The following is a 12,431-nucleotide window of genomic DNA, read 5'->3' on the forward strand; positions in this document are numbered from 1 at the left end:
TTGTATACAAATGTGAGTTCCCTTTATCAGAGGATGCTCTTGAAAGAAGATGCACTTAGTCTCCAAGTTTGCTCCAACGTCCAAATTTTCACATTCAGTTATTTCACTGTTTTGTCTTCACAACGGCGTTACTGAACGATGTAAGTCCGGAAGGAGCACAATTAGGGTCAGCAGGATTCTGACAGGCTCCCTCTGAGCTCAGTGGAAGGAGTATCCTCACCACCCACAGGACAGGATGTCATGGTGCCTGGGTACTTGGGCCACTTACATCACTGGTTTCCATGCTATTTTGAGACATTTTCAATTTAATTTTGAGGCATTTTCAATTTCAAGTCTGCTTGCAAACTGATTTTGGCTAGGTGGGGTAGTTGTATACAAACCTGTACGACTACTTTGATTGTTCAAACACAACACAGTTGAAACTTCAAATATTCATTTTGTTCTCGATGTGATATTTAAGTGGAAAAGTTACACATATTTACAAAATAGTTTCTTGAATTTTGAATAACACCTGTCTCAAAACTTGAAAATAAAACCAAAACACCTCATCAATAGAAATATTATAAACATAGTTTTTATTCTTTTCTTACCTTCAATGAAAAAGGCCTGATGCCACCAAAACATTTTTTTGAAACTCAGTATCTAAACACAGAACTTGAGAGCCCAATGATTATTTTTCAAGACAAATGCTGAATAATTTATATTGCTTTTAAAAAATAACTAAGATCTATTTTTATTACTTCAATTTCTTCTTAAAGTAGCAATATGCCCTCACATTTTTTTCATACAAATCTAAAATATATCTAGTAGTCCCAAGTGTTTTGTGTTTACGTTTGTTCTAAGTGTTTGTTTCATTAAAACTTTTCAGAAATAAGTGCACTTCTAAAGAGAAAATAAATGTGAAATAAAGACAAGAGGAAATAGTCATGGTTATAGAAAAACAGTTGTTCTGAATGTTCTGGACCTTAACAACTCAGAGAGAATGTGTTTAGATGCTAGGGGGTCTCTCTGCTGATTCAAATCTCAATTCATTAATTTATAGATCATCCAAAGAAAAATCACCAGTTCTTCTAACCGGTAGATACTGCTTGATTGTTTCATGGTTGTCTACAATAAAACACCAAAAATAAATGAACTTAATTTAAATTCACAGATTTACACGAAGATATATAGATGTTTTAAAAACAGAAAGAGTATTCTATTATGGAAATAAATGATACCCTATCTTAAGCCTTAGCAACCAAGAAAGTTTTGAGTATTCCACATGTTATTTTCCATTCAACTAATAGCTTATTAAATCGGCTATATATTCCATTCAGAAAAGGTTGATTGATAAGAAATTCCTTGTTTTTAGATAGCACTATGCTCCAATGAATTTAAAGACTTAAAGCTATGTTCATAAGAAAAGCATAGAAGAAAAATAACATAACTTGCTTTAATACAAAGGTTTTTTTTAATAAAAAAGTCAAAGTCTACATTAAATCAGGAAATCAATAAATCTGAATTATACAAGCTTTCTATATACTTAGAAAAACCAAAAACACAGTTTATAATAAAACTCTTTAATTCAAAATAGAGTCTAATTTAAAGAAAATGTCATTATGCCCAGTTGATTAGATTGGGTTTGTCATTTAAATTAAATGGTTCACCTGAAATATGGTTAAGTGTATAATAAAGAAACTTCAATCTGAGGGGTACTTTGCAAATTATCTAGCTAATTTGCATCATGAATCAAATTCTTAGCTTCCAAAGGGCAGACACAGTCTTTAATTGCTTTTAGATAGGCACTTAAGAAATGCTTTTGACAAGGAGGAAACCCCAAAGATTGTGAATCACTCTGTCAACTCCAGGGAATAATGAGACTCTAAACAAAGTAAACTTTCCAGAACTGCCCTTCCACTGCCAAGAAATCATAACTATTTCCAAGTTCTTACTGCTAAGAAAAATGAGGGAGACAGAAACCAAAATGCTCTACTCTTACTCGATTAAATAGTAAACTTCAGCTCTCTCTCTCTGTCAACTTGAATTAATGACACTTTTCTATACTGAAATAGTTACTATATTACAACTAGAGAGTGATGTAATTTCCTCCTATCTTACTCATTCACTATCACACTAGCAAAACAGTCTGTAAAAAACAAAAAAGGGGGGGGATGAGGTGGGGTGAGAAAATCTTATAAAAGTGAGAAGTTACAGAGTTTTAAAAATCAGATGTGGTTATAATATAATTTGACCAGAGTTGGTCAAATTGAGATAACCCCAGAATTGTAATAGTTTTCTCCTACTCAGCCACATGATCCAAACAAGAAAAATGGAGATGAACTATTAGATGAACACATAGTAAGTACCAAACAAATACTAGGAAGGAAGGAAGGAAGGAAGGAAGGAAGGAAGGAAGGAAGGAAGGAAGGAAGGGAGGGAGGGAGGGAGGGAGGGAGGGAGGGAGGGAGGAAGGAAAGAAGGAAGAAGGAAAGAGAGAGACTAGGTGGAGGAAAAAAAAAAACCAAAACCCAAACCCCAGGATGGCCCTGCTGAAACACTGTGGAGCTACCTCGCAGCAACGTTTATAAAAGCTTCTGTAGATGTACGTAATGATGCTATACAGTGCTTCCCCATCAAGAAGAACACACCTACAAATTAGTCATCATTTTAGATTTTGATCACAGGTAATTTGTAATGGTTGTAATTGCTATATGTTTAAAAAAAAAAAAAACAACTTGTCAATTAACAGTTAAGACAAATGTTAGGCCATTCTTTGATAAAATGTTGTTCCTCAACTAGTACTTTTGAAACCAAAACCTCAGAGAGTCATTTTAGAATTAAAGCGTTGAGCTAGAAAAGATTATTTCATTCTTAGGGAAATAGCTGAAGAATTTGATGCTGAAGGCATCCCCCCATCCTCTCCTCACAACCCGCCCTTCGCCCCACCTGTGTTTACTTCCTTAATTTCACTTACGTTAACCACAGTGATGTAGCTGAACATGAACAATATTGCCCTTGAATAAGCTTGACCTCTATCAAAGATCTGTCGTGTCCGAATATGGCATTCCCATAGGAAAGGAAAATCTACTTGGTGGTGAACATCCACTCTGTTCAGGATCTTTGGTACATTTGGAGTGTAAGAAAATAATGGCACAATAATACAAGTACTATCAAAGGAAAAATTTTTCACCGAAAGAAATAAAAGTTAACCGGCCATGATATGTAACAACTTTCTAGAAAACCAAAGTAAATAGGTCTTTGTTCTTCGTAAGTCCATTTACATGATCAGAAGATTGACATTTAAAAAAATAGTTTAATAAAAATACACCAGTTCTACAAGCAGCCTTCACGGTCGTTTCTTAAATTCAACTCACCATAATCAAATCAAAATAATGCCATGTCCTCTTGTTAAAAAAGAAGTCCTTTTGTCACAAGAAAAGCAACTTTACATTTCATATAATACAGTACATCTCCCTATGAATATACAGACTACGTATACAAAGGTCATCAGTATTTCTGAATGCAAAGTAAATATATTAGTGGAGTGCTTGAGTGAAGGTGTTAAACTTCCTCCTTCTTATAAACCTGTCACTCCCAACTGTGGAGTTTGTGAAATAACATGATGATAAAGTCTATTTTTTAAAGAACCAGTGTATTTCCTTTCTAAAATTTCTTAAGACCATTACAGAAATTGTCTTCAGATATATTCATTCTACATATGTCCAAACCAATAGGGCAAGTATTCGAACACCAACTATGGAAGATGGCTTTTTTTTGTGATTATCTAGACCCATAAGATTTGCAGTAGAACAGCGATACTGCGGTGCTACCTACAGGTTAGCCTACGCTGCTTTGAATGATATGTTTCTCCTGAATCGATTAGAGGTGTTACAGTACAAAAGCCACAGCACACACAGGCAGAATGGACCTTAATACGCATGTAGGCAGTGCAGTTACAGAGGGATGTACGTTTCTTTTATTCCAGTACCTTCATATAATAAAGTTAACAAAAATAATAAAATATTAAAAAAAAAAAAAAAGCCAGCTGGCACTGCCAACCAATTCCTGTAGTAGTCTCAGAAATCCTAATCCTGTAGAATTTCCTCTTGTGCTCAGAAGCACCACTGTCCGGGAGTATTTCAGTGTCTTGTTATCTACGCCAAGCAAGCCTGGTGATGCAGCTACCTGAGTTCTCTTGGTTGTGGGCGAATGTGATCTGCGTTCATAATTTCCCCGCTTTCATGTAGGTGGGGATAGAGCCACGCTGAGTCAACCCTTCAAACCTTTTATAGGTATAATTGAGAAAAACCCAGTCTTTGGATTTGTAGTCCGGTTCTGTGGTGTTTGGCACTAGAAAGATAGGAAAATTAACCAAGAGCAAAGGAATTTCATTAGTGAAAATGGCAGCATCTTCATCAACTGTTATCAGTGTTAGTTGTGTTACAGTATCTTACCTGGCTGTAAAATATCAGATTCAGGAAAGTCATCAAAATTTGAAGTATCATCAATGCTTTTGATTTCTATAGGGATTGCTGCTGGCCTTTCCCTATAAAAAAGTATCAAGTAGCATGGTAAATTTTCCTGAACTCTTGATTTTCCAAAAAATAACTCTACTTGCAAATTCTGCATGCTATTCTGTAGCTGTCAGAAGAGCCAAGGAAATTTATCGTGGCCTTGAACACTGTTAAGTGGATTTCATAGTTGAGTATGGTATTTTATTAAAACATTACCATTTACTTGGAGTTTCATTTCTTTGTACCCAGACTTTCTCATGCTGTTTTTTTTTATTTAAGTGGAAAAATAAGAGGTAAAGAAAGGGAAAGTTGGAACAGAAGAGATTTTGTCCAAATGATTTTATAATTGTATAAAGTATGCTGGACATTGTGGGTACTGGATTCTATCTAAGTAATTCAGAAATAGAATTCTTCTATAGAGGATCCATACATTAAAAGTCATGTGTAGAGGGGGGCACCTGGCTGGCTCAGTCAGTGGAGCATGTGACTCTTGATCTTGGGGTCATGAGTTCGAGCCCCACACTGGGTGTAAAGATTACTTTAAAAAAAAAAAGATATTTGGGGGATAAAAAGCACTTTTGGGAAATTAAGAGGCTCATAAGGTCAAAGGACTAGACATGTGTGATGAAATCTAAATCCAAAACCATATAAATTTTAAGGGAATCAAGGACATCAGGTTAAAAAAAATTAGTCATGAAAATGCCTTATCATGATAAAAATGTTTAAGTACAGAAAGTTATTTTTTTTTTAATTAAAAAAAATTTTTTTTCATGTTTATTTATTTTTGAGACAGAGAGAGACAGAGCATGAACAGGGGAGGGTCAGAGAGAGAGGGAGACACAGAATCTGAAACAGGCTCCAGGCTCCGAGCTGTCAGCACAGAGCCCGACGCGGCTCTCTCACGGACCGCGAGATCATGACCTGGGCTGAAGTCGGACGCTCAACCGACTGAGCCACCCAGGCACCCCCAGAAATAGTTAAATGAAGCTATCCATTTGTATTGCTTCTATTTTTTTCAACAAACACTTGACTGGATGTATTAGGTGCTAACTTAACAAGGCCTGTTATGTAAAAATGTATTTTTTTCCCAGAATCATTCCAAGTTATTTATAGTTAATGTGGCAAATTAATAAATTTATATTAGTTTAGTGAAAAGAACCATAGACTTTGGTGTCCTAATCTCTTGTCATTAACCAGCTGCATGACCTTAGACAGACAAGTCCCTGCTCTACAACTATTTCCTTACTGTCAAGGTAAGAGATTGGACTAGTGGTCTCTAAGTGTCCTTCCAACTGTAAAAAGAGGGGAATCCTACTTCTGTTCAGGGAGATGAGGTAGGTACAGAATAATGCGACACAGCAGTGAAGAAGAACCAAGACTCCTAAATCAAACTACCTTGGTCCAACTCTGGTTAGGAAATTCTTGCTAGATTATTTATTACCTGTGGCACTGAAGGCAAATTACCTCTCCATGCCTTAGTTTCCTCTTTTGTAAAATAGACACGATAATAATAGTACCTATTTTATAAGATTTACTATGAGGATAAGATTAAAAGTGCACAAAAATTAACAACTCAGAAAACAACAGATGCTGGAGAGGATGTGGAGAAACGGGAACCCTCCTGCACTGTTGGTGGGAATGCAAACTGGTGCTGCTGCTCCGGAAAACAGAGTGGAGGTTCCTCAAAAAATTAAAAATAGAACTACCCTACGACCAAGCAACAGCACTACTAGGAATTTACCCAAGGGATACAGGAGTGCTGATGCATAGGGGCACTTGTACCCCAATGTTTATAGGAGCGCTTTCAACAATAGCCAAAGTATGGAAAGAACCTAAATGTCCATCAACTGATGAATGAATAAAGGAGATGTGGTTTATATATACAATGGAATACTACTTGCCAATGAGAAAGAATGAAATCCTGCCATTTGTAGCAATGTGGATGGAACCGGAGGGTATTATGCTAAGTAAAATAAGTCATTAGAGAAAGACAGATATCATATGTTTTCACTCATATGTGGAACTTGAGAAACTTAACAGAAGACCATGGGGGAAGGGAAGGGAGACAAAATAGTTACAAACAGAGAGGGAGGGAGGCAAACCATAAGAGACTCTTAAATACAGAGAACAAACCGAGGGTTATGGGGGGTGGGGGAGGCAGGGAAAATGGGTGATGGGCATTGAGGAGGGCACTTGTTGGGATGAGCACCGGGTGTTGTATGTAAGTGATGAATCATGGGAATCTACCCCAAAACCAAGAACACACTTTACACACTGTATGTTACCCAATTTGACAATAAATTATATTAAAAAAAAAAAGATTAAAAAAGCACAAAAGTACTTAGAATAGTGCTGGACATACAATAAGTGATCAAAAAACACTAGCTATTATTACAGTTATTATGCCTAGCACATTGTAGGAGTTCCAGCGAAGATCTGCCTGAAGTGACACAGAAGCTGTCTTGAGAGAGGAAAAGGAGCTGGCCAGGCAGGGCAGGAGTAGGGACAGGAACAGGGCAGAGGGAAGAGCATTTCAGTAGAATGAAGTGCAATTGACGAAGCCCTGAGGTGGGAGGAGTGGGAAACACCACACTAGATGCCACTGCTACAGATGAGGAAAAAGCCACACCCCGCGGTCCTGAAAGCAGTTAAGGATCCTGAATTTTATTCTAAGTGCAAAGGGAAGGCAGAGAACAGCACGATCAGATTTATGTTCTTAAACTGTCACTGTGTGGAGAACACTCCAGAACTACTGAAGGTGGTTGGCCATTAATTGAATAAAGACCAATGCTCACAATGAACAACTTCAAGCAAATTCTTTTTTTTTTTTTTTTTAACGTTTGTTTATTTTTGAGAGAGAGAGAGAGAGAGAGCGAGCACAAGTTGGGGAGGGGCAAAGAGAGGGAGACACAGAATCCGAAACAGGCTCCAGGCTCTGAGCTGTCAGCACAGAGCCCGACACGGGTCTCGAACCCACCAGTGGTGAGATCATGACCTGAGCCGAAGTCGGACACTTAACCGACTGAGCCATCCAGATGCCCCTACTACAAGCAAATTCTTACAAGTTACTTGTTTCATTTCACTTTTGCCCACAATGTTTAAAAAAGGCACTGTATCTTCTTATAACTTCATAAAGAAAATGGTATATTAGAGAGGTACAGTATACAGTGTGATGTAATAGGACAAAAATGAGGGGTTATAGTGTGAAATATAAATACGTCTCTGTTGTGCTAACATCAGCCTGTATCACGTAACTCTGAATACAAAAGTAGAAACAGATGCACAATATGTGGTTTTCCCCTTAAAGTGGACATTAGCTAAAATGAGTCATTTAGCTATCATCAGTATAGTCTCACCCCATATAATCCAGAAAACACTGATTTAACAACATTATAACCGTGTTACCTCTTGTATTTAATCTAGTAGAACCAAAGACAAATTGATTGCTAAATCCAGTAAAAAAAAAAAAAACAACAACAAAAAACAAAAACAAAACAAAACAAAACAAAAAAAAAAACCCCGTTTTTACTTAGACCTCTCCCACTCACAGCCTATGAACATACCTGATGTGCCCCCAGTCTACACCTTCAAAAAAAGGATGACCTTTTATTTCTTCAACTCCACTATTTCCAATTCTGTTTTCAGAATCAATACAAAATCTAGAAAATGGAAACAGAGAAATGATGATATGCAAATTACATCTAAAGTACTCTATTTGCATTTTTTCAAACACTTATTTTTCTTCTCGGTTTACTGAAGTTAGCTGTTTATTGTGGGAAATGTGGGAGAAAATAGAAATCCTCTGTAATTGCACCGAACAGAGATAACTTACTTACTGTAAACAGTGTGAAACCATTTCCTTTTAGTCTTTTATTACGATTTTTACAATATGTTAGTATAGTAGTCGCTGTTTTAGGGCTATATATTTTCATTTAATATACTGAGAAAACTTCCCAAAACTATTAAATATTCTTTTTTAACTTCGTTTTCTAAAATTTGCATATAGAAATATTACACTCTATGTAGCCGGTCCACTATTATTGAATACTTCGATGGTTTTCAAGTTTTCATTACTAAAAACCTATCATGATAAACATATTCTACCTAAATCTTTACACACATCATCTGCACAAGCAACATTCTTAGAATTACTGGGTCAAAGCTCATATACAGTTTAAAGATTTTTTTTTATAATATGCTGTCAATTAGCTGTTGTCATAGGTTGTCCCAATTTATATTCCTTGCAGCCATTCACAACAGTACCAAATACTTCATCTTAGTTGAGAAACAGAATGAAATCCTTTGCTTAGAAACAATTTCCTACATAGACTCATGATATAAAGTAGCAATTTTCTTCCCCTTTTCTCTTTAATGAGATAGCGTCCTTGCATTCCAACAGGAGTGACCTTTGAAACAATACAAGCCTTCTTCCCTCCTTTTTTTTTTTTTTTTTTTAAGTTTATTTATTTATTTTGAGAGAGGGAATGAGCACGTACTGGGAGGGGCAGAGGGAGAGGGGGAGAGAGAATCCCCAGCAGGATCCATGCTCTCAGCGTAGATCTCAACTCAGGGCTCAACCATGACCTGAGCCAAAACCAAGTTAACCTACTGAGCCTCCCAGGTGCCCCACCCCCTTCCGTCTTAACTCTGTTTTTGCTGCATGCTTCCTTTTAATTGTTTGCAGTTTTAAAAAAAAAAACACCGTTTCTTTATTGATCTCTTTGACTGTATAGATCAACAGTGATCCTTTTCTTCCCACAAAAGTAAAATGGGATTTAATCTTTTAGGTACCTGTGATGATTTAAAATATGACAAACTCCTCTAGGGAATTAACCACTAACCTAAGAATTAAGTCCTTGGCTTTCTCAGATATAGGAACCTCTGGAGGAAATACCAAAGTTTCTTTCCAGTTCATCACTTTTCTATATGTTTCTTGAGGAGTTTCAGAGCAGAAAGGTGGATATCCTACATATCAGAGAAAACAAAAGTTTTATCAGCTTTCATTATCAAATATTCTATACCTACTACATATGTGCCACAAGAAACACAACAGTCCTAAGTGCTCTATTCAATAGTAAAAAATGTCCCCATTCATCAATTTGTAATCAAATTGCTAATAAAGGCAATAAAATAAAGGATTTAAAGCACTCCCCCCTTTACCTGAAAGGCCATGCAGATATAATTTTGATACAGGGGAATTCTGGTTACATACCCTCTTCCTGAATCCCTACAGAGCTCACTGGTATTTATCGTGTATTTAACATTGGGGGATGTCAAAAATTGGTTTAAAAGAGTTCAGATATTTTAGCCCATGATATCAGCAGTATGTTTAATCAGGGGCACTCACAGAAATTTATACAGTATGTACATAAGCAGATGATAAAACATACCTATTAGCATTTCATACATAATCACTCCCAAAGACCACCAGTCACACAATTTGTTGTAACCAGTCTGCATAAATACTTCTGGAGCAATGTAATCTGGTGTCCCAACTGTGGAATATGCCTGCAAAGGAAGAGCTTATCAAACCAGCATACTTAAATATTTTTTGAAAGATCTGAGAATGGCTCACTACTGGAAAAAGCAATATATACAGAGGTTAATTTTTCATTTAATACTTGTTTTGCATGTTTATCATGTAGAAAGCTTAGGAATAGGAACCAAGCCAGATAATATGTTATTTAAAATATGATTTCTGCCCTCCCAAGAAGCTCAATGAAGTTATTTATATATTTAGCCATAAATCCTGTGGAAATGAGTAAAGGGAGAGCTCACTAAAGCGGACTTGGGATACTAGAAGGGGGAGCTATACTACCCGCTGTCAATTACAGATCCCATCAGAAGAATCATCAACAGGGAAAGAATCCTCAATCACAGCCCTAACAGTGAAGAGTGCATACTACACCTCCTATGAGAAAACTTGCCCTGCAACTCCGCCAAGGAGAAACCTTCACCACCTTGAACTCTTGCTCTTTTCCAATGGACTTTTGCTCAAAACGACCCCTTCCAAATCCTCGTCCTTCTCTTAAAATACCATTCCTTTTCTTTGCTGGACTGGCCAATGGTTTCGCCATAGCTTGTATGTCTCAAATTGCAATTCTCTGTTATTCTCAAATAATCCATTTTTGCTGGCAAAGTAACTGTTTTATTTTTAAGGTTAAAATCCATTTCAAAAAGAATAAGGAGGTTGAGCCCAGTGGGCCTGGGTTCCCCACTCACTGCTGATGTGTTCTCAAGCAAGTTATTCAACCTGTCTGAGCCTCAGCTTCTGCTTACAGAAAATGGGAGTTATAATACCTGTCCTAACTCCATTGATAGGAGGACGAAACAAGAAAAGGAGTGTGCTTTGTAAAGTGCAACCAGCTACATATATAAAACATCCAGTCTTTTCATTATAAACCTAATTCCAGGGCATTTCATTCTTAATTCATATAAAATGTTACAAAGACAATTTCTTTAAGGCAGTAGTTCTCAACTAAGGGCAGTATGCTAGGGACTATTTGAAAACGTGTGACAGCAGATTTCGTCATTCCAATGACCTGATGGGGGTGCTGACTGGCATTTAGTTGGAAGGGGGCAGCGGAGAGGCGTTGGGGAGGGGATGGGGGGGTAGGATACAGGATTTAAAGAATTTCCTGCCCCAAATACTAAGAGTCCCTCTACTTCTCCCTTGGTAAATAAACATTGATAGAAGTCATGATGATGGCCACGAGAATTATAAAACATGTACAGGAGTAATCACCTGTGAATGCTCTGTAAGTAGAATTCCCACCATATTTTTAAGCACTATTCATTTTTCCCCTTAAAAGTAGGAAATACTGCAATTCTTCTCTCAGTTGTAAAATCTGATCTGAAAGCGGCACATTTAAAAGTAGAAGGAAGTTTTTGTGATTAATTCACGGCTCCAAATATTAAAAAAAAAATTTTTTTAAAGCTTTTAAAAACACTGAAATGCTTTTACAAACACAGAAAACGTGCAATTAACTACGTGGGCCAATGATAGAATGAGCTCAATCATACACAGGTCATCTTATTGGTTTGAGAGGGTATCAGACTTTTCAGTCTATTTGCCTTACCCAATACTCAGAGAAAATACTGAATTAGTTTCCCTGTCATCATTTGGTTGAATTTAACAAATATTTACAGAGTGTCTATATGGGCAGGCATTGTATAAGAAATCAGGAAAACAAAGTCAAAAGGCACATTCCTAACGCTGAGAATGTTTATGGACCTAGTTAATAGCATAAAGGGAAAGAGGAAAGGGCACAAACAATTCTTATATTTGCTAAGTAATAAAGGAGAAATAGTTTGGGTAAACACAGTTTTATCCCACTTCCATTAAAAAAAGTAATGGAGTTTATCCGTAGTAAAGTCTGCTCTCTAATTTTATTTTATCTGCTTTACTGCAATACTGTTAACATGCCAAACTTCCTATTTACTTTATCTATAAAGAAGTTCTTAGAGACACACAATCACCTTACTTATGCTAATTGATATGTTATTTCAGAACAAGTATGAAAAATGGAAAACACAAGGCATTCACTACAATCATACTCATGTCAGTGAGTTTTATATAAAGTGCTAATTACTAGTAAACAGATGACTTAACAAGAGATATGAGCCATAAAATAAAGTTAAATCACAGAGTTAAAATTAGCAGTCACTTTACGGGCAAGGCAATGCTACAGAGAAACTAAGAGAACTACGTGATTCCAGAAGAAGCTCTATCATTGCTACAAAGTAAGTACTAATCATTGTGAAGATATAAAATGATCCAGCGAAACCCCAGTGAAATTTGAGGACTAGGACAACCTTCCTTAAAGACATGTCTGACTTACCAGTTGTCTCCTGTTCTTCTTCCATGTTTCTGCTTTCCTCTTTGAGTTCATGTTCTGAAATGCTAATGTCAACAAGAGAGAATTGTAATCACGA

General features: G+C 36.6%; 1 protein-coding gene across 2 annotated transcripts in view; it reads right to left on the bottom strand.

Moving 5' to 3' along the window:
- Positions 1 to 558: 558 nt before the first annotated feature.
- The window catches only part of STK38L (serine/threonine kinase 38 like), an 84,860-nt gene continuing 72,987 nt past the window's right edge, over positions 559 to 12,431 (bottom strand). For both annotated transcript variants that reach the window (XM_086713785.1, XM_025930684.2), the window contains 6 exons: positions 12,338 to 12,399; positions 9,887 to 10,004; positions 9,338 to 9,461; positions 8,060 to 8,155; positions 4,437 to 4,528; positions 559 to 4,332 (listed from right to left, as the gene is read on the bottom strand). In XM_086713785.1, coding sequence (XP_086569911.1) covers positions 4,205 to 4,332; positions 4,437 to 4,528; positions 8,060 to 8,155; positions 9,338 to 9,461; positions 9,887 to 10,004; positions 12,338 to 12,399 — 620 coding nt within the window. In that variant the 3' untranslated portion in view covers positions 559 to 4,204. The remainder of the gene's footprint in view (positions 4,333 to 4,436; positions 4,529 to 8,059; positions 8,156 to 9,337; positions 9,462 to 9,886; positions 10,005 to 12,337; positions 12,400 to 12,431) is intronic.

This window comes from Puma concolor, chromosome B4, assembly GCF_028749965.1.
Source record: "Puma concolor isolate L17-30 chromosome B4, mPumCon1.1.hap2, whole genome shotgun sequence".
NCBI classification, from domain to species: Eukaryota; Metazoa; Chordata; class Mammalia; order Carnivora; family Felidae; genus Puma; species Puma concolor.